Below are 12,168 nucleotides of genomic sequence, written 5' to 3' on the forward strand. Positions count from 1 at the left end.
AAAAACTTACTTTATTCTTATATAGTTTGATACAAAGTTAGCTCTTTTTCTTGCTCATTGATCCAGTATCAACGGCCTTACTCAGAATAATATAGTGTAATTGATCGGATACCGCCGATGGACTGGTTTTATCCAGCTTGTAACTGTAACAGTATTAATCGAAAACAAATTTATGTATAATACAAAAATATAAACACTTTACAAAATCAATAAGATAAAAGTAGTCTTGTTTCGATTGTACAGATCAGTCTTGAGCAGAATTAGATTGCTTATAAACATATATTGTGTACTGTGTACAGTGAACTAGCCTAGTCTACAATTTTTACTACCTAACATTTTGAAGCTATTTATCAAATTAAATGTAAGTAGTATTAAATAACACTAGGCCATTCCCATCTACATTTAATAGTAATCGTACACTTTTAAAAATAAATTTTGTTATCATTAATGACAAAAATTCGCAACAAAACATTTCCTCTTATGACTGTTCAATTGTAACACTTAATGTGTACAATTATCAAATACAGACTATTTCTTGTTATTAGAAGCAATTAAGATGGTTAGCACAGTGACACTAAATATAAAAATTTTAGATTCTATAACATAAAAATACATTTTCATACTAGTCGTATCGATACTTCAAAAAATGTAATTTTTTACATCTGCGATGTATGTATATTGCATTAAAAAATATAAAAATGTCTTGTAATAAAGTTAAAAATGATAAAATATATTGTTATGATACTTAGTAATTTTTTAAATTATAACTGTAAAATAAATTTTGTTACCCAAGAGAAAAAAAGAACTGCATAGCTGATGGATTGTGTTTAAATACAGTTAAAACAACTTTACGCATTTTGCATTCCAATGCCATACATTCAAGGGCTGACATCATGAAATGACCAAGTCCTTTTCGCCTTACTACTGATTCCAATTGTATCTCGTAGCTGTATTAAAATACAGAATACTTATTTATCTTTTACAATTCCATATAGGACATGCATATATATGATATACACACCAATATAATACTTCTTCCCTATGATCTATAGTAAATTGAAAGTGGGAAAATCCAAGAAATGTGTTGTTCAAAGATGCTATTAAATACCATGCAGTTGGTTCTGTTAATTCTTGGTGTTTGGCAATTGGATCCCATCCCCAATCGCATTGTTCATATAGAGATTTCATATTACGCTCCATAATATCAAATATCCAAGATAAACATTCAGGTTGTGCATCTTTGGCTCTTGTACAAAAAAGTTCAATTGTCTGATTATTTTTCATTTCATATTTGTGAAAATAATTTAAGTGCTCTAAGGGATTTGCAATAGCATTTGCTTTATCGACTAATTCTTTTGCAGTGGCTTCCTTTTCTGCTAGAAGCTGACGTCTTGTTTTCCTTTTCTACGCAAAGAAAGAAACTGATTTAACATAATAATCATAGTAAAAATACAAATATACAAAATTTGTCTAAAACTGTTAAAATTAAAATATTTCATTTAACTACATTAAATTGTTATGATACGAAAGATATATTTATATTATATAAATGAAAATAATACCTTCATGATAATTATATTTCCCGCATATTTTAAAACTACTATCTTTTTAGGTTATATTTTTTCTTGAAGTGGACAAGAAATGAATAACTAATTATTTCAATATACAAAAAAGAAAAATGTTTGAATTATTTATAAATTTTTCAAATTTACATACACAATGCTACATGGGTCATAATTTAGCAACAGAAACAAATATTTCTGTTTGGTTCTAAAGAATTAAATATTACGTTTCATCACGAAATATATGTAATAATCTCAAGAGAAATGTACGTATATTATCGGAAATTTTTGTTACGCAAAATTACAAATATACTTTGTTATTATAGAAGCTTGCATGACTTAACAGTACGAAGAATCTTGTGTGTATCACATGCCGTCTATTACAAGTGCATATGTGCCTACTTATGTATATACATATGTCCAATAGTATGCATGCAGCCTATACATTGCATGTATGTACACTATATGTAGTATGACAGTTAAGCATTAATATGTATGTGTGTTTGTATTTGGTCATAAGCTAAAAAATTTAGAAATAAGAAAGTTGCGATTTGATTCATAAAATATTTTCACGTACATTCTAAATATTTTTATAAATCTTTTGTAATAACTCGAATGGTGATATCGCACATTAGCTGAAAATAATTTCAACTGGTTGGCAACAGATGCATTTTGCATTTTATTGTTAGTGTTCAAGAAAATATCTTTACTGTAATATTTAATCTAGATTTATAATTATACATACGATTTATTTTTTGTTTTGTTTTCAATCTATTCAGTTTTTTCTGTTGATTGATATAGGTTAAGTAACTTATACGCATATTATACATTTTTTTTTTATGTTTGTATTATCATCTACATCAATGTATAACATATGTTGTCTAAGAATAAATTATCTAGTAATTACGAAGTGTAATAAAATCTAAGTATTTGTACAATTACGGAATATATCACGTAAATTCTGTTGTTATTTTAACATTTCAGGTTTATATATATTTACATATTTTTTTAATATGATAAGTAGCGTTCATAATAGTTGGTTTTGTCTTATTTCAGATATTGCAATCAGATATTGAGGAATGGCTGAAAATGCTACTGCATCGAATGCAGAGGAAAAGACTATTTCCTCAGCTATGACACAATGCTATGAAAATTATATCATAGTCGATGTTGGTGCCAATCTTACAAATAAAAAATATAGCAGAGATTTAGATAGTGTAATTCAAAGAGCAAAAGATGCTGGTGTACAAAAAATTATGGTAATGGGTGCAAGTATTCGATCTAGTAAAGAGGCATTACGATTAACTAGGATATACCCTGGTACTATTTATTCTACTGCTGGTGTGCATCCTCACGATGCAAAGTCATGGGAAAATCCTGATACTTTACAAGAACTTAAAAGCATAGCTAATAATCCAGAATGTGTTGCAATAGGTGAATGTGGTTTAGATTATAGTCGTGACTTTTCTGACCCAGAGACACAACGTGCTGTTTTTCATAAACAAGTGGAACTTGCATGTCAATTAAATAAACCACTTATAATACATGAAAGAGGCTCTCAAACAGATGTTCTAGACGTCCTTGATCATTATAAAAATTGTTTACCACCAGTTTTAATTCATTCGTTTATCGGAACTGCAGAAGAAGCACAAGTTTATTTAAATCATGGCTTTTATTTAGGAATTACAGGATATTTATGTAAAGATAAATCTGATAGTGGAATAAGACAATTATTGGAAAGAGGACTTGCACCTTTAGAAAGAATATTAGTAGAAACAGACGCCCCATTTATGTACCCTAATACTAGAGCCAGTAAACTACCTGTACATGTTAAAAATGCTCTTACAGAACGATCTATGACATTTCTTCATCGTTATTGTACTTTTCAACGTAATGAACCATGTGCCTTACCAGCAATAGTGGAAATGGTAGCAGCATTTATGCAAATCACACCAGAAGAAGTCGCTTTAGCCACTGCTTTCAATGCTTTAAAATTATTTGGTCTAAATCAGTGATATTAAAAATCATCTTTTATTATCCAAAAATGGTGCTAATTGGTGCTATTTAACATTTTAATTATTCTCTTATTAATACGTGACCCCTTTCTACATTTTAAAAGCATTGTTTGTGTATCTATACAAATGTACCTTTTATAATAACAATAATATACATTAATGTAGTTTGCTGACAAAAAAATATGTCATCAAATTTTTATCTTATTTACATATTAGTAAATATTACCCTTCTATATATGTTACTCATATGTGTATTCATAATACTCATTCACATATTAAATTTAGCATTGCATAAAATATTTCATTTATAATGGCATAATATGAATTTTGTAGGAATATGTATAAAATACATAAAATCTAAAATCATACAACTTTGTTGTTGATGTTATAAATATTTTCATATAAATAAATTGTTACACAGATAATTCATTGTCAATTTATTTAAAATTCAAAATCTAACTTTTGAACGCGTTGACAGTACTGTTGGATTATGTTAAAAATGATGTACAAATAATAAAAAACCATTTTCTATTCTATTTGTCATTTATTTATATTTTTTTTTTATTTTGTACGTTTTTAAATGTGTTAAATGAATTAATATCTAAAGCTACTTGTTTATTATGAAATTTTCTTAGATTTAATTTGTAGGACATCTTCAAGATATAGTTTTTGTCTATCTTCAGAAAACTTATTCCATAAATGAATATTTATAACAACAGCTTTACATTTGATCAATGTTTCCAATGATTGTTTTTGCATTCTCCATGTACTGGTTAACTGTTGTGTATTAATACAATATGCGTGAATTGGAAAGGCAAGAACAAACAACCTACAAAAAGTACATACAATATATTTGCATTATAGTATATTCTTTTTATAATACAAATCGTAGCTGTAGCTATTAAAACAAATACTAAACCTGAATTAAAATGTAAAATTTCTTACTTGCTATATCCTGGTGGTGACACTAATTCTTCAGCAAATATATTATTGCTTAAGTCATTAAGAACCATTGGAGAACCATCTGGTTGTATAATAATAGCATAGTCTATAATAATAAAAATAAAACACATATATTACAATAATGTAGTAACAATTTCTATTTTTAATTATTCATATTAGAGATTGAATTAATTTCTTACCAATAAAATGGCCAACTTTCGTTGTTAAGCCACTTTTTATGAATTGAGCACCTCCTACTACTTTTTTTAAAATTTCCCCTAATTCAGGAGTCTTTATAAATCTTACTTGTTCCATAAGATTATTTAGTAAGTTCTCACTTAATGTAACTCCATTATAAGAAGGATATAATGTTTTAACAGCTTGATATAATTTCAAAATATAGACCTTAGTATGATCTTTAACATTATCATGAGTGCAATAAAATATAGTAAAAATCTTTTCTAGTAGTTCTGCATTATAGCAATCCAATGAAAGTAAATGAAATGCATTAACTGCCAGATAATGAATTGAATAATCGGTATGAAAAAAATATTTTAACAACATTGATTGCATTGTTACCCATGACTGTGGTTTATAATCAGCATTAGATAAAGCTCTAATGAGAGTATATATTTGAAACTGTGAGTACGAAGTCAAATAATAAGGATCTTCAATAAATCGTGTTGTTGCATGGTTTAATAAAGGAATATTGCTATAATAAATTTTATTTAATTTCTTCAAGATTAACTCATGACCTCCAAAAGCTAGATTTTTATTTAAAGCAGCGTTACATAATGTGCATAAAACATCGTTGTTATAAAAGTTCATATTCCTGAAAAAGAAAATGAAACGATAAGTTAATAAGGTGGTAAAAGTCACATATAAGTAAAATTGTTTAATATTTACCTGTCTGCAATCTTTGAGGTAATAAGAAAAAGTAAGAAATTTATTTCTTTAAATTTCAAAAGCTGCCCTTTATCTATTATTAGACCAAACACTCGATACAGAAGATTTATATTTATAGATTGCTCTGGTAAAAGATACAATGCATACAAAGTAAATTTTACAAGCTCAATAGTAAGAATTTCTTTATTCTTGGATAACATATTGAGAATATCAGTTAATGTTTCTAGGTGCTTTATGTTACAAGCAAATATAAAAGCACTTGACAAAGTAATCATATTTCTTTTATCAAGTTCAATTTGTAGTTGATTATAAAAAACTATTGGCAAAGCATGAAGTAGAGATTTAACCAAAGGTAATTTCTTTTCGTTTTGCAACAGATAATATACATTTGTTAATTCTTTAATCGATAGATCATTTATATAAAATTTTATAAATTGAAGTAACGTTTGAATTATTGTAGTTTCAGGTGGAACACCAAAATGTAATAAAATTTTTAACACGTGTATAATACAATTACTGTTTAGAAATTTTACATTTCTTTGTATTATTCTACATAACTGTTTAAATTCTTTAGAATTTCTTATATGTTCGCAATTTGAACAATCATATAAAAGGGTCAAATGATTAATGGCTTCTATTGTACATGTTTGTTTGGAATTCCATCCATTGTTTTCAATCATGTTTTTAGAATTGTTGTTTGAATCTAAAAAAGTATTTTTTTGTATATTTTCTTTGTGTACTCCCCATTTCTTAGATAATGAAGGATCTATAAAATACATATAGTTAAGAAGGAATCGTTAAAAAAAAATTGTTAAGCATTAATTACATAATATTAATAAATTATTTGTTACCTTGTTGATTTTCGTAATTTATTACTAAGTTATGCGTTGCTATATAATTTGATAAAGTTGTCCAACTACGTAGATTTATTGATTTAACTATCAAATGTTTAATAGCCTTTTCCATCTTTATTAGTACGTACGAAATTTATAAAAAAATGTTCTAATATCCAGGTAAGTTAACACGGGTTCCACAAAATGATGACATTGGTTTTTATAGAATAGATAAATATAATATAACAATACTAAAACATGTATAAGGTTAGAAAGATGATTTTTCGTAAAATATTAGTTTTTACTTATATAATACCAATAAAACGCTTCGCTGATTACTATAATACAATCTGAGATAATATTGAATATCATTTTATTTCAAATTAAATACAAAGGAATTTTATTATATAGAATACCATTAGATATGGTTCTAAGCAAGACGCAAGAGAAAAGCATGCTTAAGTTTTCTTGTATTATATAATCTAAAACTAGTACTTTTAAGAAAAAGATCAATTCGTTGTGTATATTATTATTTTTGATCAATTGTATATTATTATTTTTTTAAATTAGATTTTAACAGAAAAGTCATAAAGTAGGGGAACTAGAATCAGTTGTGTGCACTGTAGGTACCTATACATATACTGTCAACTTTACTCGATGTTACTACAGATGTAATAAATTTTAAACTTCTATGAACTTTACTTCAATATGTATCTCCATTAAGTAAATAAGTATAAAAAACGATTATTAGAATTATCGAAACATTTTAATAATGTTTAGAAGAAAAAAAGAAATTTCCTTCGGGTTTAAAATCTAAGTACTGTAAATACTGAATAATGAATAAAGTTGTTTTATAAATAAAATAATGTATATATATAAATTACAATTCATTTTACGTCATGTTCTGTATTCATTTTTCAAATAATACGAGACTTCCTTTACTTGATCAAGGTATGTACCTGACTGCAGCGACCTGACCCTGACATTGTTTTCCCGCGCATGCGTTTCTCCTCGGCACTCTTGGCAGCACTAATGCTCTCGTGATCTCTAGCAAATTCAATGTTCGCGTTTGGATATACGTATATAAATATGTGATGATTCATGCTATAATAAACTTAAAATACATTTTATATTTTATTTAAACATATTATTGAGAAATGTCAAAACTTCTGTCTAAATGATGTGTACTGCTGTTGTATTTTGTTTATGTTTGTTGTAATTAACATTTAATGTTGTAAGAATGGAAAAAGAAAGGTACTTAATTAATATTCTGACAGTTTATGCATTTCCTGTTATTTTTTAAAATGTATAACATTATTTATTAATAAAATTATATATTATTTAATTTTATTTAGAAAATACTTTAACAATAAAGATAATTTATTACATTTTATAAGTTTATATTTAAAGTTTGATTTATTTTTTAATATATTTTTGTTTGCATCAGATTTACAATGCTACTTTTGGAACCAGGAGAAATATTTTTTGAGGATTATAGCGTTCAAATGAAGTTACCTAATACTTCTAATTCGATAGAGCAAAAATGGATAGATGGAAGATTAAAATTATGTTCAAAGTCCTTAGTATTTGAAAATAAGGATATTAATCAGCCTTTAGTTAAAATACAACTTAAAGAAGCTATAGCTATCGATCAATGTGAATCTGACAATAATATAACAAGGTTGGTATTTATATTTTCTAACTGATCAAAATATATATTATATATGAAATATGTTACTCAATTTGGTTTTATTTATAAGACGCACCAATGTATTGTCAGTCAAATGCAAGCAGTATGTGCAGATGTTGGAGAAAAATATAATTGCACCATATAAATTTATACATGAACATGCCACATTCTACTTCTATTTCAACTACGCCAAAGTAGAAGACTGTCTTCCACAAATTTTGCAATTACTTAGAGCAGCTAGTTTGCCCACTGCTGAACAGAATGCCATGGTATTTTTAATAATCTTTATTCAATATTTTATATTAAGAAAATAAATTCATTAAACTTTTATCATTATATAGATTATGGTAATTGTGCATTCAAGACAGTCTAGAGTTTCGTTTGATACATCTTGGCTAGAGGATTTATACGAGCAAGTTGTGTTGGAAATTGAAGCGAATAAAGTACTACCCCTTGTTATAAATCCAGGCAGAATTCTTTTAACAAACTCAAGAATTTATTTTCAACCTTACAACAATTTGGAACAAGTATGTATTTTACAATAACTGCTATCTATGAGTCTTTTATAGATTATTAAAGCAATAAATTTGTATCTTCAGTATCCAGTTTTAAAAATACAGTTAAAGGATATTATTAACATAATAAAGAGAAGATTTATTTTAAGACAAATTGTAAGTATATTTTTTATAATCTACAGTATATAATCGCTATCACTTGATATCTATTATATGTTATTTACCACAGGGACTTGAAATTAAATGGTTAAGACATTCAGAGAATAAAGTTGAACATTTGTTTATATCATTGAAGAATCAAAATGAGAGGGATGAACTGTATCTGAATTTATTAAGACAACCTGCAGTTTCCCTAGAAAGGGTTCCTCAAGATCAAATGACTATGAGATGGCAGAATGGTTCTTTATCAAATTACGATTATCTGCTATATATTAACAGGTAATTTTCTCATGTACAAAAGTTGAAATAATAAATTACCCTGACAGATTTTGAAATTAATACCATTTTCTAGTTTGGCGGATAGAACTTTTCATGATTTGACTCAGTATCCGGTAATGCCATGGGTAATACAAGATTACTCGTCTTTTACATTGGATTTGAACGATCCCAGTGTTTATAGAGATCTTTCAAAACCTATTGGAGCTCTTGAACCAAATCGATTAAAAAAATTGAAGGTATTTAATTTATTCGATATATTTTTTTTATGCTTATGCCAACAAGAAGGTAACAATATCATTAAATCTTAGGAGCGATATTTGGAGATGTTGGAACCAAAATTTTTGTATGGTTCACATTATAGTGCACCAGGATTTGTATTATTCTATTTAGTTCGAAAGTATCCCGAGTATATGCTGTGTTTACAAAATGGGAGATTTGACCATCCTGACAGAATGTTCAATAGGTATGTATATTTAATCAAAATAATCATTATTATTATTAAGGGGTTCAAAATCAGTTCGAATTGCTTAAAATTTGTGTAAAAGTAAAAATGTAGGTATTAGAGAAGTTTACATAATATTAAATTTCAACAATAGCGATAATAAATGTACGTGAATGTAATTTTGTATCGCACAGACAAAACAAACTTTTACGGTAATTGCTTCTTATACTGTAAAAGTATATAATGACTCTGTCGACTCTGCAGAATCGATTTTTTGTTTCACTCTTACCAACAAAAACAACTAACAGTGTAGCTGACGTATGGAAAAATGTTTTGGTGAACATGTCTGACTTTAAAGAACTGATCCCGGAATTTTATGACACAAACAATGGTGGTGATTTTTTAGTGAACAGTTATGGTATCGATTTTGGTTATCGACACGATGGTACAAAAATAGGAGATGTACAGTTACCAGCATGGGCAAATGGTATAAAATTTTTTGAAATCTAAAGATGATAGATATTAGAAATTCTAATACGATTAATTATTAAATTTTAGGACAAGCTCATTTTATACAAATATTAAGAAATGCTTTAGAAAGTGATCATGTTTCCCAAAATCTTCATCATTGGATTGATTTAATATTTGGGTATAAACAAAGGGGAATTGAAGCGGAGAAAGCTCAGAATGGTAAATTAATGTATAGTTATAAATTGATATATAAAAAGCATATATTTTATAATATATTTTGTTTCAGTATTTTTTCACTTGTGCTATGAGGGAGCAGTAGATCTAGATACTATTCTGGATGTTAATGATAGACACGGTTTAGAGATACAAATTATGGAGTTTGGTCAAATACCAAAACAAATTTTTACTTTACCTCATCCTAAGCGTTCTGTGACAATGTTGGATAAATTGTCTACTGAAACTGTTTTAACATGTTTTAAAAGTGGAACAGGTATATCATATATTGTTCCCACTTTTAAATCATACTCAGTAATATATGTAAAACCATTGAGTAAAATAAGTCATACCTTCTTCTAGAAAGTGAAACTCCCTTAGAGAGAGTTTTTCAACTACACGAATTAATGACGTTTCAATCTCATAAAGAAAGTGTAAGCAGCATCACAATGATGAATAAAGAGAGAATCGATGAAGTAGTGTCAGTAGGACAGGATGGAATGCTTAAATTATACAATATAAAAAACAAAAAATTATCGCGTAGCGTAGCTCTATCGTCATTACCACTGTCTTCTTGCATATCATACTACACATCTTCACATCGTAATATATTAGTAGTGGGCTCCTGGGATAATTCGTTGTAAGTATTCTATATAAATATCTATTTTATGTACGTATACTCAAATTCCTTCATTGACTAAAATTGTTTTATAGAATATTTTATGACGTTGAGTTTGGTAGAGTAATAGATGTATTAAAAGGGCACGAGGATGCTGTTTCTTGTTTAGCATTAAGTCCATCTCGCCAAATTATTATATCTGGTTCATGGGATTGTACTGCTAAAGTTTGGCAAAACTATATTTCTGGATCAAAAATTAAACCAACAAAATGCCTTATTGCACAATTAGATCATGATTCTAAAGTAACTTGTATGAGTATATCAAGGTAAAGTTTCTGTATATTTTAAATTTGGAAAATTATTCATTAAATATTAAATCTAACAAATTTTAATTATGGATGTATTTATAGAGATGAGAAATTGTTAGTCTCTGGCACAGAAGATGGAGAAATTTTGTTATGGAACATGGATACTTATAATTTACAATTTACTGTAAAAAGTATGTTTTAAAGTGCAGTAAAATCTCGATTTAACGGACTAATTGGAAAATTTTAAGATAACATTGGGAAAAACTAAACCATCAAATTCAGTTTGTTAAATCGAGATTTTATTTTACTGTAGTTACATCTTTTCTTGTTTCAACATCTTATATCTTTTCTTTTATATAGGACAAACTTGCAAGATAAATGCAATTGTATTTGATCAAGAAGGTAAAAGCATAATATCATGTGCAGAGGATAAAGTATTGAATATAATAGATGTCTATACAAGTACCCAGGTTTATTATACAACCATGGAACATGAACCTTTAACACTGACATGGTTGGAAACTTTTTTATTGATAGGTGACAGCAATGGAAATATAAATATATGGAATCGCGAGGGAACAATTTTTGTTTCACAAATGCATTATCACGATGGTAAGGCATATGTTATATTTTAATTTTCTTATTCATTTTACAAATATAATACTCTTTTTAAACTGAATTTTTTTTAAAGTAATTAAATAATTTTCAGGACCAATTAATGCATTATTAGTTTCTACGGAAAATAATATAATTTTAACTGGTGGAAAAGATAGGAAAATAGTTGTATGGAATTATAAGAAGTTGTAATTCTATATTTATATTACAATTGAAAAATTGTGTTACGTGTTTTATCATAAATCTAATCAGAAATAGTTTAATTTATAAATTAAATTGAATGTAGCAAACAAAAATTGATTACATTTAGAACAGCCATTCTATGTTCATTTAATGAATTTTTATAATATTGCTATGCATTCCTGAGTATTTATAAAAAAAAAGTATCTTAAATCCAACATGTTACGTTAGATATATTGCTTCTATAAAATGTGTATTTTATTTTACATAAACTTCATCCACTGTAAATCTTTATTTATTAAATTATATATGATATGTGGATATGTGATATGTATATTTATAAAGGGTGATTTTAGAAACTGTGCTAGGCTATAGTTCTGTTCTAAGCAAAGATAGAATAAAATCATATGAAATAAAAA

The 12,168-nt window shown here is 27.1% G+C and overlaps 4 protein-coding genes across 8 annotated transcripts; 2 read left to right on the forward strand and 2 right to left on the reverse strand.

The window, feature by feature from the left end:
- Nucleotides 1-2: 2 nt before the first annotated feature.
- Nucleotides 3-2,400, reverse strand: Naa40 (N-alpha-acetyltransferase 40). 3 transcript variants are annotated; one of them, XM_076781962.1, is made up of 4 exons: nt 2,308-2,400; nt 1,022-1,404; nt 789-947; nt 3-143 (listed from the first exon to the last, which is right to left on the reverse strand). In XM_076781962.1, exons 2-4 carry the CDS (start codon nt 1,282-1,284, stop codon nt 38-40), a joined length of 528 nt encoding a protein of 175 aa, XP_076638077.1. In that variant the 5' UTR covers nt 1,285-1,404; nt 2,308-2,400; the 3' UTR covers nt 3-37. The 3 variants fall into 3 exon arrangements, with proteins under 3 accessions (XP_076638077.1, XP_076638075.1, XP_076638076.1); XM_076781960.1 differs by lacking the exon at nt 2,308-2,400 and adding an exon at nt 1,563-1,964; XM_076781961.1 differs by lacking the exon at nt 2,308-2,400 and adding an exon at nt 1,563-1,965 and having other exon boundaries at nt 42-151; nt 796-947.
- On the forward strand, nt 1,998-3,988 carry LOC143350117 (3'-5' ssDNA/RNA exonuclease TatD). Of its 2 annotated transcripts, none has more exons than XM_076781951.1 (2): nt 1,998-2,055; nt 2,619-3,988. In XM_076781951.1, the coding sequence occupies exon 2, from the start codon at nt 2,642-2,644 to the stop codon at nt 3,575-3,577; it is 936 nt and encodes a 311-aa protein (XP_076638066.1). In that variant the 5' UTR covers nt 1,998-2,055; nt 2,619-2,641; the 3' UTR covers nt 3,578-3,988. The 2 variants fall into 2 exon arrangements, with proteins under 2 accessions (XP_076638066.1, XP_076638065.1); XM_076781950.1 differs by lacking the exon at nt 1,998-2,055 and adding an exon at nt 2,062-2,246 and having other exon boundaries at nt 2,619-3,985.
- A 113-nt stretch (nt 3,989-4,101) lies between these two features.
- On the reverse strand, nt 4,102-7,255 carry LOC143350115 (uncharacterized). 2 transcript variants are annotated; one of them, XM_076781949.1, is made up of 6 exons: nt 7,218-7,255; nt 6,277-6,427; nt 5,426-6,191; nt 4,720-5,351; nt 4,523-4,625; nt 4,102-4,406 (listed from the first exon to the last, which is right to left on the reverse strand). In XM_076781949.1, the coding sequence occupies exons 2-6, from the start codon at nt 6,389-6,391 to the stop codon at nt 4,196-4,198; spliced, it is 1,827 nt and encodes a 608-aa protein (XP_076638064.1). In that variant the 5' UTR covers nt 6,392-6,427; nt 7,218-7,255; the 3' UTR covers nt 4,102-4,195. The 2 variants fall into 2 exon arrangements, with proteins under 2 accessions (XP_076638064.1, XP_076638063.1); XM_076781948.1 differs by having other exon boundaries at nt 7,143-7,225.
- Nucleotides 7,256-7,289: 34 nt separating this feature from the next.
- On the forward strand, nt 7,290-12,158 carry LOC143350114 (protein FAN). The gene is made up of 16 exons (XM_076781947.1): nt 7,290-7,512; nt 7,706-7,939; nt 8,019-8,217; nt 8,290-8,475; nt 8,548-8,619; nt 8,693-8,901; nt 8,975-9,137; nt 9,210-9,364; nt 9,652-9,830; nt 9,902-10,033; nt 10,101-10,304; nt 10,391-10,667; nt 10,742-10,972; nt 11,057-11,145; nt 11,315-11,566; nt 11,664-12,158. Exons 1-16 carry the CDS (start codon nt 7,499-7,501, stop codon nt 11,759-11,761), a joined length of 2,694 nt encoding a protein of 897 aa, XP_076638062.1. The 5' UTR covers nt 7,290-7,498; the 3' UTR covers nt 11,762-12,158.
- Nucleotides 12,159-12,168: the final 10 nt, after the last annotated feature.

This window comes from Colletes latitarsis, chromosome 14, assembly GCF_051014445.1.
Source record: "Colletes latitarsis isolate SP2378_abdomen chromosome 14, iyColLati1, whole genome shotgun sequence".
NCBI lineage: Eukaryota > Metazoa > Arthropoda > Insecta > Hymenoptera > Colletidae > Colletes > Colletes latitarsis.